The 21,469-nt window shown below is 45.2% G+C and overlaps 1 protein-coding gene across 6 annotated transcripts in view; it reads left to right on the top strand.

Annotated features, from left to right (window-relative positions):
* Window positions 1-21,469, top strand: part of RPS6KA5 (ribosomal protein S6 kinase A5) — a 195,537-nt gene that overhangs the window by 149,469 nt on the left and 24,599 nt on the right. For all 6 annotated transcript variants that reach the window (XM_055538921.1, XM_055538920.1, XM_055538924.1 and 3 more), the window contains exons 6-8: window positions 1,238-1,321; window positions 3,468-3,571; window positions 18,944-19,094. In XM_055538921.1, coding sequence (XP_055394896.1) covers window positions 1,238-1,321; window positions 3,468-3,571; window positions 18,944-19,094 — 339 coding nt within the window. The remainder of the gene's footprint in view (window positions 1-1,237; window positions 1,322-3,467; window positions 3,572-18,943; window positions 19,095-21,469) is intronic.

Raw genomic sequence — 21,469 nt, 5'->3', positions numbered from 1 at the left:
GAATTGATGCTTTTGAACTGTGGTGCTGGAGAAGACTCTTGAGAGTCTCTTGGACTGCAAGGAGATCCAACCAGTCCATTCTGAAGGAGATCAACCCTGGGATTTCTTTGGAAGGAATGATGCTAAAGCTGAAACTCCAGTACTTTGGCCACCTCATGCAGAGTTGACTCATTGGCAAAGACTCTGATGCTGGGAGGGATTGGGGGCAGGATGAGAAGGGGACGACAGAGGATGAGATGGCTGGATGGCATCACTGACTTGATGGGCATGAGTCTCAGTGAACTCCGGGAGTTGGTGATGGACAGGGAGGCCTGGCATGCTGCGATTCATGGGGTCACAAAGAGTCGGACACGACTGAGCGACTGATCTGATCTGATCTGATTCTTTTAGGACAGCTCTGCTCATCAGCACTGAACCCAGCGTTGACAGTGCCAGACTGAAACATGATGATAAGATCTGAAAACTTCTTTACACCCTTTTCCATCTTTGGGTTCCCGTTTTCCCTTCTTAGCATTTGATCTTCCTTTTCCCTTAAGGTTCCCAGTGTTTTTCCAGTCTTGCTGATCTGGAAATAAAGTCATTCATACTAAAAGTTTTGGTGTTAATGGTGAAGAATCGGCCTTCCAATGTAGGAGACATAAGAGACATGGGTTCAGCCCCTGGGTCGAGAAGATCCCCTGGAGAAGGAAATGGCAAACCACTTCAGTATCCTTGCCTGGAGAATCCCACGAACAGAGAAGCCTGGTGGGCTGTAGTCCACAGGGTCGCAAAGAGTCGGACATGACAGTGTCTGAGCATATAGCTACGTCCATACAGTTCCCCTTCTAGGGCTTTTTGTCTTCTTATGAGAACAGTTGTAAAAAATCAGTGATTGGAATATATACATGTACAGACAAGAAGAGTGAGTGAGTGGCTTCATGGTTGGGTGGATTAATGAATGATAGCAGGGTTTCAGGGTTTAAAAGGGTTACCCATTGACCCCGTACCGTTGGGGTGGCCAAAACGTTTGTTTGGATTTTTCTGTAAGAGAGTAACCCAAAAACCTGAACGAGCTTTTGGCCAACCCAGTGTACAGATGTGTGCACACCGGCGTGTCCTGGTGAGAAGAGTCTGTCGGTAGGTTCTGCCGCTGCTCTGCTGCTGTGGCATGTCTTGGCATTGCCATGTGGTGTTAACTCTTTTTGTCAGTTTTCATACTAGCTTAAAATTAAATATCTTTTTCTTTGATTGTTTTAAGGCTGAAAGAGCATATTCCTTTTGTGGAACCATTGAATACATGGCACCAGATATTGTCAGAGGGGGAGACTCAGGACATGACAAGGTATGTTCTGTTTTTGACACTTCCTGATGTATCTCCATAAAATGTATAATAAGAATCCTACTTATACTTATACTAGACCCACTCCCACAACAGATGTCTTCAGTTGACAAGATTAGGACTAACAATTGGAAGGTCTTACCAGATCCATGCCCACAATATTGTCTTAAGATAACAAGTACATAAGGCCAGTGAGTGGGGCACTCTCTCTTCTGATGTCTGTGTCAGAGGCTTTCTCTGTCCTTTTTATACTTCAGGAAAACTCTGCTGCACACACACATACAAAAAGAACCTACTTAGTAACTTGGGCTCTTCTGGTGTTTCCTTTTTTTTCCCTTTCCTTTACATACACAAGCATATTATGATATCTAGAATTTTGGAGGAAAAAGATAATAGAAAGTTTAAGACATTCTAGATTTCCCTTTATTTCCAAGTTTTGTTGATGAGGATAATTTTTTGTTTTAGAGAGTAATACTCTTGTTAAGGGAAACCACAAAATTGACTAATTCTTGAAATAATAATTTCTCTGTTATTTCCATTGTGTCATGTCTTGAGCAAAGCATCAGTTGTAACCCTGATTAAAATAACAATCACTTTGGTTGCACGTGATCTGGCCTTCTAGGGCACAGCTGAGCCACAGCGCAGTGCAGGGGGTCATGGGCGCCCAAACAGTCCCTCCTGTTCCGCTGGAGTCATGCAGCTTTGCATTCAGGATGGTCTAAGTTTGTTTTCCTAAGCCATCTAAGAAAAGGCTTGGTTTTTTTTACCCTCCTCGCTTCCCTTTGAATGTGCAGAGTGAAAACTGTAGATGAGGCATTCTGAGTAGTTTTAAAATCTAGGTCAGATATTTTTTCTTCCTGTAATGGCAACCCACTCCAGCATTTTGCCTGAAAAGTCTCATGGACAGGGGAGCCTGGCAGGCTGCAGTCCAGAGGGTCGCAAAGAGTCGGACACGAATAAGCACAAAGTCTTGGATTAAAGGGTACAGATTTGTTACATTTGTTCAGTTCCTTCGTAACACTTTTGCTTTATTAATAACATTCTCAAAATAAAGAATTCTGTATTTTTCACTCCTCATCTCCCCATCTTCCTCATTCCCTTTCAAAATCTCACATATACGGTGGGAATGTCTTAAGGGTGGAGAATCAGTGGTCACCTTGCTAATGACCTGTCATGTATTTAAAAGCATGGATCCTGACTCAGATGACAGTAAAACTGCTTGTCTAAATAAAACAACTGAGATTTGGTTTATATGTTATTGTTACATATTTTTTTTAAAATAACTCTGGGCTCACCAGTTTTACATCATCTCTCTGAAACCTTGGCCCTGAAATTTGGAAGCAGAGTTTAAAATTTTAGCTTCAGTTAATTTCTCATTGGTGTCAGCTCATATATTCAGCAGTTATTGAGCTTGATTTGCCTAATTGTCAAAGAACTAATTTTCAATATATCAAGATTCTTTAAATTTAGTAAATATATATATAAATTGCTATATGTAAATTAAATATATAATTTGTTATGCTCTCAGTTAACTGGTTTTATAAATTGTTTTCTAAAGTAGACCACATTTTATATTATTTTCAGCCTTTCCATTCCTCCCACAAACTAAAGACTGTTAGATTTATGTGATGTGTCCCGTAAGAGGAATTGATTTAGGTGGTTATGAAAAAGTAACTCCTTTTGATGGGTTATTTTCATTTTCATTCTTTGACTTTAAGAAATTTCATATTTATCAGAACTGAATAATCAACAAAAATGCTGATTAATACTTTTTCGTCCTATTATCAAAAGTCTAAAGATTTTGCTTAGTTAAAATTTTTAAATTTCACTTTTAAGAAAATTTTTGAGGGAGACGGAGAGGACAGATTGGGAGTTTGGGGTTAGCAGATGCCAACTGGCACGTGTAGACTGGATAACAGCAACGTCCTCCCGCACAGCACAGGGAACTGCGTGCAGTGCGGCCCTGTGATAGACGGAAATGGAAAAGAGTGTTGGAAAGAATGTGTATATATGTGTGTGTGTGTGTATATACACACACATATATATATATAACTGAGTAACTTTATATAGCTTTATTTTGTTCATTTTTCTTTTTTATAAGATATAATTAGTTAATATTCAAGAAAACGAAATGTCTGTTATTTTATAGGCAGTTGACTGGTGGAGTTTAGGTGTTCTAATGTATGAATTACTAACTGGAGCATCTCCGTTCACTGTTGATGGCGAGAAGAACTCCCAAGCTGAGATATCTAGGTAAGACCTGACAAAATAAAATAAATGTGTTGTTTTCTCTAAGGACCTGATCAAACTTCTGCAATGTGGCTGATAGAAAATATAATTTTTTTAATGGCATAGACAAAAATGGTGTATAACAGTAAATTGCCAATTATATTTCCATAGGATGTAGCTTTATAACCTTTATATCTCTTTATATTTTAGATGCCCAGTTAGATCTTACTTTTCATAGTGTTGTAACTTTGTGTGCTCCAAAGCATTTACCATATTGTCTTAAGAAAAAAAGGAAAGTGAAGTCGCTCAGTCATGTCCAGCTCTTTGCGACCCTGTGGACTGTAGCCTACCAGGCTCCTCCGTCCATGGGATTCTCCAGGCAAGAGTACTGGAGTGGGGTGCCATTTCCTTCTCCAGGAGATTGAAGCCGGGTCTCCCGCATTGCAGGCAGACGCTTTACCCTCTGAGCCACCAGAGAACACAACTTAGTGTTTATTTGCTGGGTACTTTTTCCCAGTGTATACATCATGTAATTTCTTTGTGACTTCAACATAAAGAAGCAGTAGCTATTTTTCGGATCATGGATAGAAGCCCAGTAGAAACCAATACGCTGAGGTCAGCGTCTTGTAGGTTATCATAGCTTATTCTGTTCCTTTCCTTCAGAGCAGTTAGCACAAGCGCAGCGCTGCATTTTTGTTTGTATTATTTGACGAGTGTGTCTCTCCCACTGGATTGTGAGCTCTGAGAGCCGGGGCGACTCTGGCTTTGGTCCTCACCATGTGCGCTTGGAGGGCTCACCACGCAGAATTCAGTGAATGTTTTCGGAATGAAATGAGTTAATGAACAAATAAATGAAGCATGATAAAGCAGTATACTGATTACTTGTTATGTTTTTGTCCAGTTTTTACTTGAATTTTGTAACTTTGAGAACAGATTTGACATTAACCATTGAGACTTCCACCAATTACCATGATGGAATAACAGGGACCAGGTTTACTTCCCTTCCTGAAACAGTTTTTTAAATGAGCAAAAATATATGAAACAACAGTATTGAAGACTTTGAACTCCAGCAGTGAAGCCCAGTGAACGCTGAGAGATGGGAAATAAACGAGGTGAGCCCCTGTGACTTCCGAGTTTAGGCCTCAAGAGAGGATGCAGGCTGCAGTTCAGCGGGGAAACGCCGTGGAGCTGTGACGGAAATGACGACTCAGCAAGGCCGGTGAGGCTGGAGTCCGCAGAGCAGAGTGCTGGAGAGGAAGAGGCTGCAGAAAGAGAAGTCCGGAGCTCTGTGGGAGGAATCCTTCAAGTATTAGTTAAGCACTGAGAAGGACATGTAGAAGGAAACTACTCACTTTACTTACCTAAGATGTTATTTCTCTTCAAATTGATCTAACAGATTCAACACAATTAGAATCCCAACAGGCTTTTTTTTTTTTAGTTGAAATTGACAACTTGGGTCTAAATGCATAGGACCTAGAAGAGCCAAATCACCTTTGAAAAAGTAGACCAAATTTGATTTGAAGACTTATAAGCTACGGCAACTAAGACACTGTAGTGTTTATATCAAGGTAGACAAATCACTGATGAAGTAGAATAGAGAGTCCAGAAGTAGAACCACACAAATTTAGGTAACTGATTTTTTCTTTTATGAAGTTCAGTATCAGTTTGGTGAAGAAAAGATAGGTTTTCAACAAATGATGCTGGAACCATTGGCTATTGTATGGGGGAAAAAATGATCTCTGCTAAATACTTCTTGCTATAGAAAAATTTTAAATGGATCACAGGCCTAAAATTATAAAAACTTCTGAAAGAAAAATTTTTGTGGCCTTGGGTTAGGCAAAGGCACAAAACATGCAATCTGTAAAAGCACACATTTGATAAATTAGACTTTATCAAAATTAAGAGCTTCTGCTTTTCCAGTGAAACTTTGAAGAGGCTGGAAAGACAAACCACAGACTATGATAGGGTTACAAATTATGTCTATTGATAAAGAACTGGTATCCAGAATACATGAAGAGCTCTCAAAACTCAAGGGAAAAACCCTCCATTGTTTTTAAAAGGGCAAAAAGTTTGAACAGTCTGCCAAAGAAGATATATGAGTGGCAGATGAGCACATAAAAAACATCATTAGTCTTCAGGGAAATGCAAATCCAACCTCAATGCGATAGCTCTGTAAGCTCCCTGGAATGACTAAAAATAAAGCTACTGACCATATTAGGGCTCTCCAGGGAAAGAGTACCAATGGGATATACATACACATAAGTAAAAGATTTATCATAAGGAGTTAGCTCACCCAGTTATGTCAGCTGAGAGGCCCGTGACCTGCCTCTGAGAGCTGGAGGTCTGTGGGAGCTGCAGCAAGTCTAGTCCAAGCGTGACGGCCTTAGAACGAGAGGAGCCAGTGGTGTGAATCACAGAAAACGAGTGTCCCAGGTTGAGCAGGCAGGCCGGAAGGGGCGAGACCCTCTTCTCTGCTTTTGTTTCTGTTCAGGCACCTATGGATCGGCTGGTGCCACCACATTGGGAAGGGGATTCAAATACCAGTCCTGTCCAGACATACTTTCTCAGACACACCCAGAAATAATGTTTACTCTCAACCCGTGACCCAGTCAAGTGACACTTGAAGTTAACCATCACAAGCCCATCCCCATCGCCTTGACCGCCATTTGCATCTCCTTAAACTATACTTGGTCTCCAAGTAAAGATAATAACAAGATTGTAATTCCGCCTAACATAATACGGCTCTACCGCCAACCAATTAACCCCTCCCCCAGAAGAGAACGTAAAGTCCTTGAAGGGTATGGTCATGTTCTCTCTTCCCTTTGAAATCCCATAACTTAAATACTATAGTATAAATTTAAAATACTTAAATACTATGGTATGAAGTCAGCACATCTTATTGTATATGTGAAGGAATAAGACAGGGAAAAAAACAAACATCTATTTATACACACACATATTCATAACAAAACAGGGAAGAAATACTCCTGTCAGTGAAGTCCCCATTTCTGTAAATGGTTACATAGAAACGGGATCTCTGTCACCAGTCTGTGGAGTCTGTAACCCGGGGTCATAGCTGGTATCTGTAACTGCCTTCTTCCACCACCCACTTTGTATTCCCTTGGCCTTCAGCAAGTACCTCAGACCGGGGGGTGACCGCAGCCTTCGTTCCCGGAGAATCTGGGCCGGTGGGCCCTGCCTGCGCTGAGCTGCTGCTGTTTTCAGTTGCCCATCACAGGGCATGGTGATAGCAGCAGACGCCCCTAAGCGTCTCCTGTATCCCGGGCGTGCTCTCCCTTGCCTCGCTGGTGGAGCAGCAGTGCAGCGTCCCCTGGTAGTAAGGGCCGCTCATCCCGGCCGCTGTCACAGCTCCTGCCGCCTCTCGCTTCAGAGGCGTGAGGAAGTGGCTCGGTGGCCATCTTAATCTCCAGTTCAGTGGAGCCACTGTTAAATCTCTTGGAGGAAGCATGACTTCCCCTGGAGCCAAGACCTTTAGGCCAGCAGACCATAAAGTCATGGGAACAGAAAGCAAACATTTTCTAGTGAATCACTATGGGTAAGAGTAACTTAGCCCCACTCCCGTATCTGCTGCTTGATTTCTGGACCCGTGAATCCTGGCTATGAGAGAAACAGCACCATATACTGGATGGAGATTCTGAGGGTTTTCGCCTTCTGGAGAAACTTGCCACCCTAACTTGCATGATAACTGAATCTTCAAATGATCATTCCACCATGATATCAAGCCAGCTGCCTCAGAAGGTTGCAGAACATGGTTAAGACCAGTGAATTCCATGAGCATGGTCTATTGCTGTACTTCTTTTGCGATGAAGTGAGTTCCTTGATCAGAAACAGTGCATAGGGAATTTTTAAGCCTGTGGATCACAGTTTTGGCAGAAATATTGCTTGTAGGAAAAGCAGTCCATATCCGTAGTGCCTGCTCTAGTTAGAGTGAAAGTCTGTCCCTTCTACAATGACAACACTCTGGTGTCATCAGCCTGCCACCAGAGGCTGGCTGATGACCCTGGGAGTCGGTGCCAGATACGGTACTCAGTGTTGGTCTCCACGCAGTGCCCTGAAGCCAGATGAGCCTTGGTGAGTGGAAATCATGCTGCTGAGTCCAGACCTCTGCTCCAGCCTTGCCTCCATGGCCACCTTGCCCATGAGTCCGCTGGCTGATGACAGGGTTCGCTGGAGAGAGGCTGACAGACCAGCATATGCATTTGACTGTTAAAACCCTGCTCTGCTCAGGTCATCCTGCAGTGAGCACTCACATAGAACACAAATACCTCACATTTTTGCCCAGAGAGGTCTGTCAACAAAGATTTCCCCCAGATACCTCTGTCAAGTAGATTTCCTTGTCACCAACTTTCCACTCATATTCCAAGTCCCTGGCCAACCAAATTGTTGGCCACAACCCATTAATGAATATAAAATTACATGACTGGCCGTTTGTCCTTCCAAGAGCAGAGAATGACTAGGTGCACCGCTCAGCATTCTGCCCACTGGGAAGGTTTGTGCTCAACTTTGCACATCGTGCAGAGCTGTTTGTGAGCCAAACCTGAGTCTTCTGTCCCTCTTTCAGCCACGGCAGGGTCTCCTGGTGTGGCCATCCATAGATGCAGACTGGTGGAGAGAGGGCGGCAGAGCCGGAAAGGGGACCGTGAGCATTTAGGCCGCGTCTCCACGCACCTCGTGGCATCTTCAGCGCCTGCTCAGTCCAGTCTCGTGTTTGCTGTTTCCACTTGATGGTGGAGTATTGCTGTGCACTTCCAACTCCACAGCTTGATGGACCAGATAAGTGGGCATCTCGGTGGCATGTAACTTGGGAGCCCAGAGTTAAATGTTCAGGCCAAGCAGCAGACCAAGAGCTCTTTCTCAAAAGGGGAGTGGTTATCCTCAGAAGATGGCAGGGATTTGCTCCAGAACCTGAGTGCTCTAGGTCACCACTCAGGGCTGCCCAAGGCTCCAAACAGCACCTGTCTGCCATGTCCAGTGCCCCTGGATCTGCTGAATCAGAGGGACCAAGTGAGAGAGCAGCTTCACAGTGGCCTGGACCCTTCTCTTGTTCTGGACTCCACTTAACAGCAGCTTTTCAAGTCGCTTGGTAAACTGGCCGGAGTAACACACCCGCTTCCCACGTCCTGAGGCCAGCTGGGCATCATGCCCCTTGTTTTGGTGGTGGGAGAGGCAAGCTGCACCAACATACCCTTCACCTTGGGAGAGCTGTCTCGAGTGCCCTGCACCACTGGACTCCTAGAAACCCACTAGGGTGGAGGCCCCTGGATTTGGGGCAGATCCGTCCCCACCCTGTGTCACACAGGGTCTCACCAGTGAGTCTCGAGTCATGACGACTACTTGCTCACCAGGTCCAGTCAGCCTAAAGCCACCAATGCAGCGGACCAGTGTGGTTGTCTGAAGAAGAAAGGCAATCAAGAGCTTTGTGAACTGAATTACGACATAGGGCTGGAGAACGGATAACCCTGGAGGCAGGACAGTGAGGGTACATGGCTGGCCTTGCCAGCTGAGAGGAGCTCCTTTTGGTGGGACTGATGGACAGGGTGGAGAAAAACCAGAGTTTGTATTCATTTATTCAAGCAATGAAACCACGTCTGGTCCAGCAGCTGCACCTGGAGCTCCCGCCTGCCTAAATCTATAATGATCCACTGTCTTCTGCTCGGGTCAGGCGGGCGAGCTTAAGGGCGCTGCGGTGGGAAGCTGCACTCCTGCCGCTTTCTTGTCCTCGCTGGTGGATTGAGCCTCAGCAGCCCCGGAGATCCCCCGCCACTTTCTGACTCGCCATTTCCCAGGCGGAGGCGGTTCCGATGGCCTCCCCTTGGCCCTCCCTGCCGGAGCCGCCCTCACTCCTCAGGTCGGGGCGCCGGTGCGGGCTCCTGCCAGCTGCCAAATTCTGTCCCGAGTTCGCGTCTGGCCCTGGGGTGGGAATCCCAGGACGGGGTCAGGGACGGCTGCATCCACTGTGGAGATGAACCTGCGCTGGAACTGGGCCTCCTCGAGCCCCTCTCTGGCCGATGGGTCTCCTAGAATTCGTGTCGGTTCAGAACCAGAGGCCAGAGGCCCCTGAAGGTCCGATGACCCCCTTAGCCCCCGGAGCGGTTACTCTGCTGAGAGGCTGGAGGTCCCTCTGGGGAGCGCTGGGAGGAAGATGCGCAGTCAGCTCTCAGGGTGCTTCCACGGGGACCCACGCTCCCCTCTACTCAAGAGGCTGTAGGCGTGTAACTGGCTCGAGTCTGGGAATTGACTGAGGGGCTGGACGGGGGAGGGCAGGAGCAGTGACAGGGTCACAGGAGCCTCGCAGGTGATGGGGGCGGCCATGCCCTGGACGGTGCGTGTGGGTTCACAGCTGTGTGTGTGTGTGAGAGAGACTGCATTTATCAGATTGTGCACTTGACATGTTGAGTTTATTGTACCTCAGTTTTACTTCAGCAAAACTGCTAAATTTTTTAGAATGTGCCTTTTACAGGATAGATTAAGAATTAAATAATTTCTCACTATTCTGGCTTATTTAATATCAGAACTAAGTGATGAGAAATATTTCTTGTTAAAATCAAATTTAAATCGTGCCTATTATTAAAATTCTTGACATGACTTTGCTGATTTTAAATGTGCTTTTGGACAGTTTGAAAATGCATCCGAAGTACAGGAAACCTTGACCACAGTCTGGAGAATGTAGGTCCCGTGCAGGGTCATCCCTGCCACGGTGAAAGATGAAAGGGTGCACCTACCTGACAAGGGTTAGCAGCAGCTCCCCTGACTGGTCCCCTCTTTTTTATTCTGCACACAGTCAGTCTTCTCGCACAGTTCTCCTTTCCACCACAGCTCTGCCTCTAGAGACAGTATGTTGCTGGTCTCGATGGCAGGAGTATTCTGAACCAGATGATGTTCAAATTTAAATTGTTTTGTAGCCCTTAGATCAGTTAGTTGGCATTCTGATTTTAGCAAGAGAAAGAGTCTGAATCAGATTATCTAAACTCTTGAAACTAGAGTAGATTTCTCAAGAATTTAAGTAGGACCCCTGCCCTTTAATGCATCAAGCATTCACGTTGTCCTGTTGTTCATAGTTATTTAAAGCGCGGCGCTAACTGTGGCGGGCTGCTCGTCTCATCATAAGCAGTGTAGCAGCTGAGCCACCCGGCATTACTCTTTCCTCCCAAGACAATCATTCTGGCTGTCGTTCCTGGTGTAAAATCTTTCATAAATAGTCTATTCTTCACAAGATATGCACCATTCAGATAAATGTATCATTATCTTGTCTCCATATGTCTTAATTAGCCGGTGCTTTTTCTGATTGTTGAATTCCTCCATTCCTTAATTATTGCACTCTTCCCCAATCTCTGCATTATTCCTTTAGTTTTTATTTGAGATGCTTCAAAATAATGTATTATCCAAATTATCTGTTTGCCTGTTGTTATCTACAGGTAGCCTAAAGTCAAGACAAATGTGTTTTTCTTGTTATTAGATTTCAAACTGGGATAAGGGTTTAGAATGAGATGAGAGCTTTCCCCTTGGTATAAGAATCCCTTCACCAGTTACCCAGATGGTCATCTCTTTTCTGTCTAAGCCATCAGTGAACAGATAGCACTGTTGTATAAGATATTTTCAAGGAATCCCCTTCCATTTTTGAACTTTAGCAGGTAGAATTTCTCCCCCCTTAAAAAGAAGTTGAAATTAGCTTCCTCTAACCTCTGCACGTTGGAGAAGGCAATGGCACCCCACTCCAGTACTCTTGCCTGGAAAATCCCATGGAAGGAGGAGCCTGGTGGGCTGCAGTCCATGGGGTCTCTAAGAGTTGGACACGACTGAGTGACTTCTCGTTCAGTTTTCACTTTCACGCATTGGAGAAGCAAATGGCAACCCACTCCAGTGTTCTTGCCTGGAGAATCCCAGGGATGGGGGAGCCTGGTGGGCTGCCATCTATGGGGTCGCACAGAGTAGGATACGACTGAAGCGACTTAGCAGCAGCAGCAACCTCTGCACGTAAATCCTAGTCCTGGGCCCCGTCCACTAAAGAACAAAGTAATTCTGTTATTTCTTCCATACCTTGCGTTAGGCCTTGGACGATAGTTTTATCTAGGGCAGGTCTTCTCGTTCTCTTAACTGTTCATGTGAAATCATTTCTAGATTCTTCATCCCTTGGTACCATTTAGAATAAAAATTAAGTTTTCAACATCCAGATCAGGATGATCGCTCTTTGGCTTTTCTTTGAGTCTGTTTCTTCTTTCTGTCTCACGTCTGTGCGTTTCTCACATGTATGTTTCCCACCCGCCTGTCCAGCCTCTGTGTAGCGCTTCCTCCTTCAGGGTGTGTGTTGCTGCCCCACGGGTCTCCCCTCAGCCACCAGTCTCCTGGCAGCTTTTCTGCCTCCCCTCCAAGGAGCCTCTCACTTGCCTGGAGCCGCGTAAATCAGGATCATTAGCTTTGCCTCTCCTGGGTATCAGGATGTAGAGGTTCAGTCGGCAGCTCTTCCGTCATCTCCGCAGGGTTGTTTCTATCTCACTGTCTCTGACTTGGACATTTACAAAATATATGCTGAGAGATGTTTATGTGGAATTTTATTATCCATCAGTAAAGTGTATTTTATTCATGTTTCATTGTGCTGTTATACACATATTGTTATATAAATTCAGGTCTGAGAGTTATCAAAATCATGGTTTAAACAGACTCTAGTTGTGTTGTTTAAGCCAGGGCTTGGCAAACTATAGCCTGCAGGTCAAATCCATTCAGCTCCCTGCTTTTGTGTGGCCTGTAAGCTAAGAAAAAATGAAAAGGTGAACAATATTTTGTGACATGTGAAAATGATGTGAAGTCTGAGTTTGGTGTCCATCAGTAAAGTTTTATGAGAACACGGCATGGGCGTCCATTTACGTGTCCTGTCTGGCTGCTTTTGCTCTGGAGTAGCACTGAGTAGTTGCCCCAGAAGCCATGCAGCTTCCGGAGCCTGAAGAACGTACTGTCTGGCCTTGTTATTACTTATCTAGTATCCATTGCTCAGTAACAAATGACCTCAAAACTTGGTGGCTTAAGACAGCAAACATTTATAACCTCAGGGTGTCTGTGGATCAGAAATCTGGGCACAGTTTAGCTGAGTCCTGCACATCAGGGTCTCTCACAGGCTGCAGTCAGAGTGTTGGCTGGGCTCTCAGTATCTCAGGGCTCACCCGGGAAAGGGTCTGCTTCCAAGCACAGGTGGTTGTTCCCGGATTCGGTTCCTCTGGGTTGTAGGACTGTGAGCCTCAGTTTCTTGTGGTGGGGGCCCCTGCAGCATGGCAGCTTCTTCATCAGAGCATGCAACAGAGAGTCTGCTGGGAAGGTGGGACGTTCTGTTACCTGATGATGAATGCACCGTCTTCTCATCTTTCCTGTATATTTGTGGTTATAACAAAGCCTCCAGCTCCAGCCCACACGAGGCTGTGAATACTCGGAGAAGAGCGATTGTGGGGATCTCGGGCGCCTCCCCACCATGTGCCTCTTACAAAAAAGTTCAAAGATCCCTGGTTTAGGTAAAAATTTATTTGTCCTTCCAATGAGTGTTGGAGCCGGGGCAAGGGTACCAGCCAAAGAATCTCATCTTGTTATTCTTTTCTTTTAATATTTGTTTATTTGGCTGCACCGAGTCTTGGTTGCTGCACACGGGGTCTTCAGTCTTTATCGTGGAATACGGGGTCTGTGGTCGGGTGGGGTCTTTTTTTTCTTTTCAGTTGTGACATGTGAAGCCTCAGATGCGGCATGTGCAGTCTAGTTCCCTGACCAGGGATGGAGCCGGGCCCCTGCTTTGAGAGCACCAGGGAAGTCCTTCATGCATTATTCTTAATTATCCAGCAGACGTGGCCTCAGGAGATACAGGGTAGGCGGGTCAAGAAAGAACTCCGTAACAGGCAGAAGCAAGTGGTGGTGTGGGATGGTCCCCCCGGCTCATCCAGCTCCGTGGCTCAGTGAAGGTGTGCTCCTGTGGAGTAGTGGGCTGAGGGCCCCCGATGCCAGCCTCTGTGCCCAGTCACCTGCGTCACGTCCTTGAATCCTTACAGCATTGCAGCATGTGCTGTCCTACAGATGAGGAGCTGCAGGGAGGTGGACTGGGGCTGACTGCAGAGTGACCAGAAGTGGCTTTTTGCTCTCTCCAGGGTAGCACTTGGTTCCCTGAGGCTGTGTTCTTTCCTGGTGAGGCAGATGCTTATTTCAGGTGAAGGATTGGGAAGGGCTGGCCTGTAGATGGCAGTGGGATTGATTTCATTCATCTCTGGAGTGTTTAGTGAGTGATTTTTAACTCCTGAGAGGAAAAGAAATAGAAGGACATAGTTCTTGCCCTAAGAAAACTTACCTGTTATTTGGGAAGATATGGAATAATTAGATGACAGTTGATAATGAGAGACGGTGTTGACTGATGGCCGAGTGGTAAGAGGAGTGCTGTGGGAATCCAGGGGCACAGGGCCTTGGGGTTTGGGAGCATCAGGGATGCCCTTCTGATGGAGCCGCGGGATGGCCTGGAGCATGGATGAGGGGACAGGCCAGAGCCTGGAGGCTCCATGGAGTCCTCGCCAGCCTGTGGACGGCTGTCTGCGAGCCCGTGAGCCTGTAAATGAAGTTCGTTTTATTAACCCTAGTCTAAAAGGAGTGCCACTACGGTTTAAAGCATGCATAAGGGGAAAACAGGGATAAGAATACCCAGAGGTGAACACGGCTAAAATATTTCCTGTTCATCATCTTCACCTGAATAATGTTGTGCTCATACTAGAAAGACGACTTCCCATTTTGCAGTTTTTGTGTACATTTATGAGCATCTCTAGTGACAGACTCTTCATAAACATGATTTGGTACTGGCTATGTGTCATACCATTGAGTAGATGCTTTACTGTTCCGCTCATGTTGAACAGCAATTTAGAGTGAGTGAAGTGTAGCGAAAAGTCTTTCTAACTCAGGTAGGCACGTAAGTGATTCTGTCATTTTGGGACCACTGGAGAACCAGAAAGTGAAAGTCAGTGATGACATGGGGAAGACCGCGAACTTACAGACAGCAAATAGAAATAATCAAGCCATCTTTTGCCTTCTGCAAAAACAGTTAAAAAGTTATCTGCAAGCATGGCTCAAGTGGTGAAGAATCAGGTTTGATCCTGGTTTGGGAAGATCCCCCTGGAGGAGGAAATGGCAACCCACTCCAGTATTCTTGCCTGCGAAATCCCATGGACAGAAGAGGCTGGTGGGCTACAGCCCATGGGGTCGCAGAGTCGGACTTGACTACGCACGTGCGCACTGATAGAGACTGAGGAAGAAAGCTCCTGGTTTAGGAAGTGGAGAACAGTTAGACGTCTGTTGCTTCAGTGAATGTTTGTGCAGGACTTGCTATGGGCCAGAGCAGTGCTCTTGGCTCCACAGAATAAAGGAGTAAGACTGCTTTCTGTAAAAAAAGAGAGACAGTGCCTACTCGTGTTGCACTTACATGTTATTGGGAGAGAGAGCTAACAGACAGACATGTGATAGTCTGTAAAGTCCATGAGGAAAGATAAAGGGGAAGTTAGGGTGTGGGAAAAGCAGCAGTCTTATGGATGGGGGTGATGGGGATGAGCACAAACCGCTGTCCTGCCGGCCACTGAGAACTTTTAATTGGGATAGTTCTTTGTTGTCATGTTTTAGTGAACATACAAAACACATCTGCCAAGCTTCATAGTTTTACTGCTTCCACCACGTTTTATTACGGGAAGTTTCAAATATTTGCTGCAGTGGACACCCACGTACCCACTGCCATGATTCTACCATGAATATTTTACCATCCTTGCTTATTACATATCTACCCACCTCTTCCTCCATTACAGGTTTAATTTTAATCTTGATGTTCTCACCCTTTACTCCGTTAATTCTTTGGCTAATTGGTTATGGATTTTTTTTTTACCATAGGGGTTTTCAGAAACGTAAACATCCATAATCAGAACAAATTTTATATTCGTTTATATATTATTATAGATTTTAATGTTACTTCATTTGGTGTTTACATGTAATTTCTCTATCCATTCGGAGTTTACAAGGCGAGGCCCTTGCTTTGTTCATCTCCTTCCCAAAAAGCTGGTTCCCTGGGACGTGTGTCAAATCATGCCCACCTTTCCTGTGTTGATTGGTCATTTTTTAAAAACAATGTAAGAAAAAAAAACAATGTAACCCCTTTTGTATATGCCTATTTTTCAAGTGGTATCTTCTGTTCACTCGATATGGCTATTAATTTATTTTACCACCGTTTCATTTTCATAATACATTTTAACATGTAGTTAGGCAAATTCTCACACTATTTTTCAAAATTTTCTTAGCTGTGTTATCACTTATTCTTGCAAATAAATATTAATATTATCCAGACTCTAAAATATCTGGTTGAAATTTTAATTCATAGGTATATTTTTTCTTTCCTCATTTGAAAAACAAGGATAATAAGAACCTTTTGATAGGATTGTTGCATGGATGAAATGATAATACACTACACCTGACGTGTTTGACGTGCTATGTTGATTCAGAGCTGGTTCTGATTTTCCAGAGGGCTCTAAGATTCATTTAGAAGCAAGAGAAAAGAGTCCTGGGTTACTAACCAGTTGAGATGCCCCAGGACCGGTGTGCTTCACCAGTCAGGCAGGTGCAGTTCACGTCTCAGGGGTGACTTCACAGCAACCACACACCTGATGCTTCACGTCCGTCTTGACCTGAGCATTCCAGGGAAACTGTGTTAGAGGAAGGTAAGCCCGAGGTCACCCTCTCACAGGTGCAGGGTTGAGCCTGCCGTCTCCTTCCCTGCCCGCCCCCGTTTCTGGCCCTCACAGCGTCCCCGCCTTGCTGAGGAGCCCGTCCCACTGCGCTGCCCGCAGGAGTGGTCCTCCGCCGCCTCCAGGAGGCCCCCGCTGGCCCCCGCTCCTCGCCCGGTGGCTTGCTCCTGCTGCTTCCCGAGCCGCTGTCCTCACTCGGGAAAAGGGAGGGTTCAGAGCAATGGCTGTGTGTTCTGCGTGTTCCCTCATTAGCTCTGTCTTTGGCAGGAATTCCTGCAGATTTCTACTCATTTCTTCCCGATCTGATGCCCTTCTCACCCACATCTAGCCTGCTCCTTCCCTGCGTGTGGACCCCCGGCCCCCCACCTGTCTCGGTCGCACACCGTGCTGCTGTTTGCGTGTCCAGACCGCTGCCCTGAAGTGTGCACGCGCCTCCTGCTCCTCCTCACAGGCTGGGCATCTCGGTGGGGCCGTGCCTGTCTTCAGGGCTCACTCCCCTCTCGCCAACCCTCTTTCCCTGTGAACCCAGCACGGTCAACAAGACTGACCATTCCTTCCCCCAGCACCTGGTATGGAACAGACTTCCAGTAAAAGTGGGTGACTCCAGTATAAGAAGTACTAGTACAGAGTCAGGATCCTCAGAAGGAGTTAGCAAGCTGCTTTCTGCTGCACCTGGTTCACTCATCAGCAGGGAATCTGGAGCCTCGTCCTTCCACACGAGAAACTTGTGGCTGCAGAAAGCAGGGTGGAGAAACGGGCAGGCTAGGCTTGCCTTCCCTGAGGGACAGGCTGCCCACGCCGTGTGTCCTTCGAGGGGACCCTCTCTCATGCTGCAGCCCTGACGGACAGGGGGCCATAAGAAAAGGGGGTGCTGCTGGGCTTCTTAAATTTTATTTGGCTGTGTCGGGTCTCGGTTGCAGCTTACAGGCTCTCTCTGTGGCGGCCGGCGGGCTGGGCCATTGCTCTGCAGCGTGTGGGATCTTACTTCCCCGACCAGAGATCAAACCTGCACCCCTGCATTAAGAGCACCCCTAACCACTGGACCTCAGGAATCCCTCTGCTGTGCTCTGCTTGCTCGTGTTTTGCTTGTTCTTTCAGCAATGATTTAGGTTCCCAGGTTGGAGTGTTAGACGTAGAGCGAGCTTTGAAATGAACAGCGCTGCTGGAATGCTTAGTTGGAAGTGACCGTCTCCCCGTCACTCCCCGAGCCCAGTGCTGCAGGCCACCTATTTCTCAGGGCTCCTTAGGTGAGGGAGGGGGCAGGGAGGAGCTCGCGTCTGTCTGGCGTCTGCTTCGTTCTGGGGCTGTGCCAAGCACCACGCACCAGGTCCATGCTCGTGTCAGCAGTGATGCCCGTTTTAGGCAGGTCCTGCTGTTGAGAAAACAGTTGTGGAAGCTCTGGTATGAGAACTTTGATGAACTTTCCCAAGGTCACACGGCCAGTGTTACCTTGAACCTGATCCAGACGGGCTCCAGAATTCCTGCTCGTATCACACTGTAGCTGTCTCTTAATTATCTTTTTGTTCCAAAACAGTGTTACTATTCTGATGCACAACAGGGGATCTTTTTCCAGCCCAAATAATTGAGAAACTGTTTATCTCCACATGTACTGTGTTAAGCTTCCTAATTTCCATCAACCCCTTCCATTATATTTTTCTCATTTAACTGTTGTTCCGGCTCTTAAGAGGGACAGAGGTACATTAGGATTGAATTGGTTTCTTCTGTGACCTTAGAAGAATATGATCATGTTAATTTTTTACTTGGCCGTACTGTCGGTAACGAGCAGAGCCCACTCCGTCCTGGAGCACCACGCACCTTCCAGGGCTCCCTGGTCTGTTTCATCGTCGCCGATCACGAGGAGGATGTTCTCGTCCCTGACGAGCCCCCAGCTCTGATGCCCCCTTTCAGACACCAAGGCCAAGCCTCCTCCAGGTGGCTCTGCTCCCTGTCTGGAGCTCCTGCCCTCCGCATCCCGCTGGCACCTTCTGTTCACTGGCACATAGGGCAGGGGAAACGAGACGGGGTGGTTGGGGTTTCACTCGTCCTTGCAAACCTGAGTGCCGATTTTCTCTTCTCTGAAATTTATTAAAGTTGTTTCCATTGTGAAAGCTTTCATCATAGAGTCTAGTCCATAGATAGGAGATCTAACTCAATTCCAAGCCTTTTTTATTTTCCCCCTAATTAAATATTTGAATAGTAGTTTCCCATTATGGACTTACTTTGTGCTCAGACGGTAAAGAATCTGCCTACATTGCAGGAGACCCAGATTCAATCCCTGAATCAGGAAGATCCCCTGGAGAACAGATTGGCTACCCACTCCCATCTTCTCGCCTGGAGATTGCATGGACAGAGGAGCCTGGTGGGCTGCAGTCCACGGGGTCCCAAAGAGTCGGACACGACTGAGCGACTAACACTTCCCATTAGGATTGACATACTGGAAATAATCCAGTACTTTTTGTTTCTGCTTCTTTGAGTTTCAGAGATTTGATTTCATAGTATCTCAATTTAAATATTTTTATCTCCATTTTTCACATATAGTTAAATTTCAGAGTGTGTCACACCATAATTGTTTCTGCAAAGAATATGGTCACTATAACTTCACCCTCTGTTTATTTTAAAAGCAAGTTTTATCTGCCTACAGGAGAATATTAAAGAGCGAGCCTCCGTATCCCCAGGAAATGAGTGCTGTAGCCAAAGACCTGATCCAGCGTCTCCTGATGAAAGATCCCAAGAAAAGACTGGGATGTGGTCCACGCGACGCAGATGAAATCAAAGAACATCCCTTTTTTCAGGTGAAACATACTGAGCAGATGGTTTTCTATGCCCTGCTGTTTTCAGGGTACTTGGCGTTCTTGGTGAAATGAGTGAACATGGGCATTTCAGAGTCATTTTCTCTCCGCTTCCATGGTGTTATCCCTTTTTCAAATGACAGAACCCTTTAAGAAGGATTCGAATTCTACTTGTAAGGACCTCTATAGTCCTTTTTTCTCTTTAAATGAAGTGAGAATGGGGAGGATCCTATTAACAATTGTTTTTCTATATATTAATTGATTAGAGTTTCTAAGTGTTGGTCCCACCTGTGATCTGGATGTGCAGGCATATAGACTGAGGAGACTTGTACTGAATTTTTTAGGCTCACTTCATGAGCTGCCACTGCCACTGTGTTACGCTCTTTAGATGGTCATTTCATCTCTTCTTTCCCAGGAGAAATCTTAGGCAATTCAAAATCGGCCTCCTTCTCAGTTGAATATCTATAATATGTGAAGAATTATTCATTAATTTTCACTGTACTTGAGACGGTGCTTTTCTTGTTCTGCAAAAGCCTAATGAGACCATCTGCAGAGCACCAACATGTCTGCTCACCTCAGTTTGCTCAGTGTAGGAAAAAAAAAACAAAACCATAGTTTTCGATAACTGGGAAAAAAATAGACTGAGTTGGCTAGTTATTTCAATCTAAATAGTCAATCTGAAATATAATGACCTTGATTTCTAAAACTCTGAGTTTATGACTTTTAAATAATTTAATAGTATCAAGAAACATGACCTAAATATTTATGTCTAGAGGGACCATCAGTTTTATTTTGCAAACTGTGATCTTTCACATTATCACGAAAATGAATGAAAATATCATACCAAAACAAAGAAAAAACTACTGTAGAGTAAGCTTTCATGCTTAATAGAGAAAAACAGATAGTAGTTGAAAATAAGAATCTTAAATGCGAAAAAAAGGACACATTTATTTCAGTTTTAGCCATTTTAAAAAGTATTACTGTACTTCTTATAGAGGTTCAGTAGCATAGTGAGAAATACATTTAGAATAAAATTCTCCGTATGTACATTTCTTAGATTAAAAGGTTAACATTTGAACAAACTATTTCAGATATCTTGTTCAGAAATTTGGCTCAAAAATTAACAACAAACTGTGGAAAATTCTTAAAGAGATGGAAATACCAGACCACCTTACCTGCCTCCTGAGAAATCTGTATGCAGGTCAAGAAGCATAGATAGAACCAGCCATAGAACAATGGACTTGTTCAAAATTTGGAAAGGAGTACGTCAAGACTGTATATTGTCACCCTGCTTGTTTAACTTCTATGCAGAGTACATCATGCAAAATGCTTGGCTGGGTAAAGCTCAAGCTGGAATCAAGATTTCCAGGAAAAATATCAATAACCTCAGAAATGCAGATGACACAACCTTATGACAGAAAGCAAAGAGGGACTAAAGATGAAGGTGAAAGAGGAGAGGGAAAACACTGGCTTAAAACTCAACATTAAAAAAAATAAGATCATGGCATCCGGTCCCATCACTTCATGGCAAATAGATGGGGAAACAATGGAAACAGTATTTTCTTGGGCTCCAAAATCACTGCAGACGGTGACTGCAGCCAGGAAATAAAAAGATACTTGCTCCTTGGAAGAAAAGCTGTGACCAACCTAGACAGCATATTAAAAAGCAGAGAGATCACTTTGCCAGCAAAGGTCTATGTAGTCAAAGCTATGGTTTTTCCAGTAGTCATGTATGGATGTGAGAGTTGGACCATAAAGAAGGCTGAGTGCTGCAGAATTGATGCTTTTGAACTGTGGTGTTGGAGAAGACTTTTGGGAGTCCCCTGGACTGCAAGGAGATCCAACCAGCCAATCCTAAAGGAACTCAACCCTGAATATTCATTGGAAGGACTGATACTGAAGCTCCTATACTTTGGCCACCTGATCTGAAGAATTGACTCATTGGAAAAAACCCTGATGCTGGGAAAGATTGAAGACAGGAGGAGAAGGGGATGACAGAGGATGAGATGGTTGGATGGCATCACCAACTCGATGGACCTGAATTTGAGCAAACTCCAGGAGATAGTGAAGGACACAGAGGCCTGGTGTGCTGCGGTGCCTGGGGTTGTGAAGAGTCAGACACAACTGAGCCACTGAACAACAACTAAAGCAAAATAGCCCAAATCATATTTTCCTGGAATCTTTTCCTCCACAGTTCCCTGTACTTATGAATATTGCAATATAGCTTTCATATTTGAGCAATTTTCTATAGTTTAGAATAGTAATTTTAGGTTATTTAATTGCCTTGACTTTGTAAATGACAGGGACACTTCTGCTGCTGCTGCTGCTGCTGCTAAATCGCTTCAGTCGTGTCCGACTCAGTGCAACCCCATAGACGG

Source organism: Bubalus kerabau, chromosome 10, assembly GCF_029407905.1.
Source record: "Bubalus kerabau isolate K-KA32 ecotype Philippines breed swamp buffalo chromosome 10, PCC_UOA_SB_1v2, whole genome shotgun sequence".
NCBI lineage: Eukaryota > Metazoa > Chordata > Mammalia > Artiodactyla > Bovidae > Bubalus > Bubalus kerabau.
This window is presented reverse-complemented; position numbering and strand designations above follow the sequence as displayed.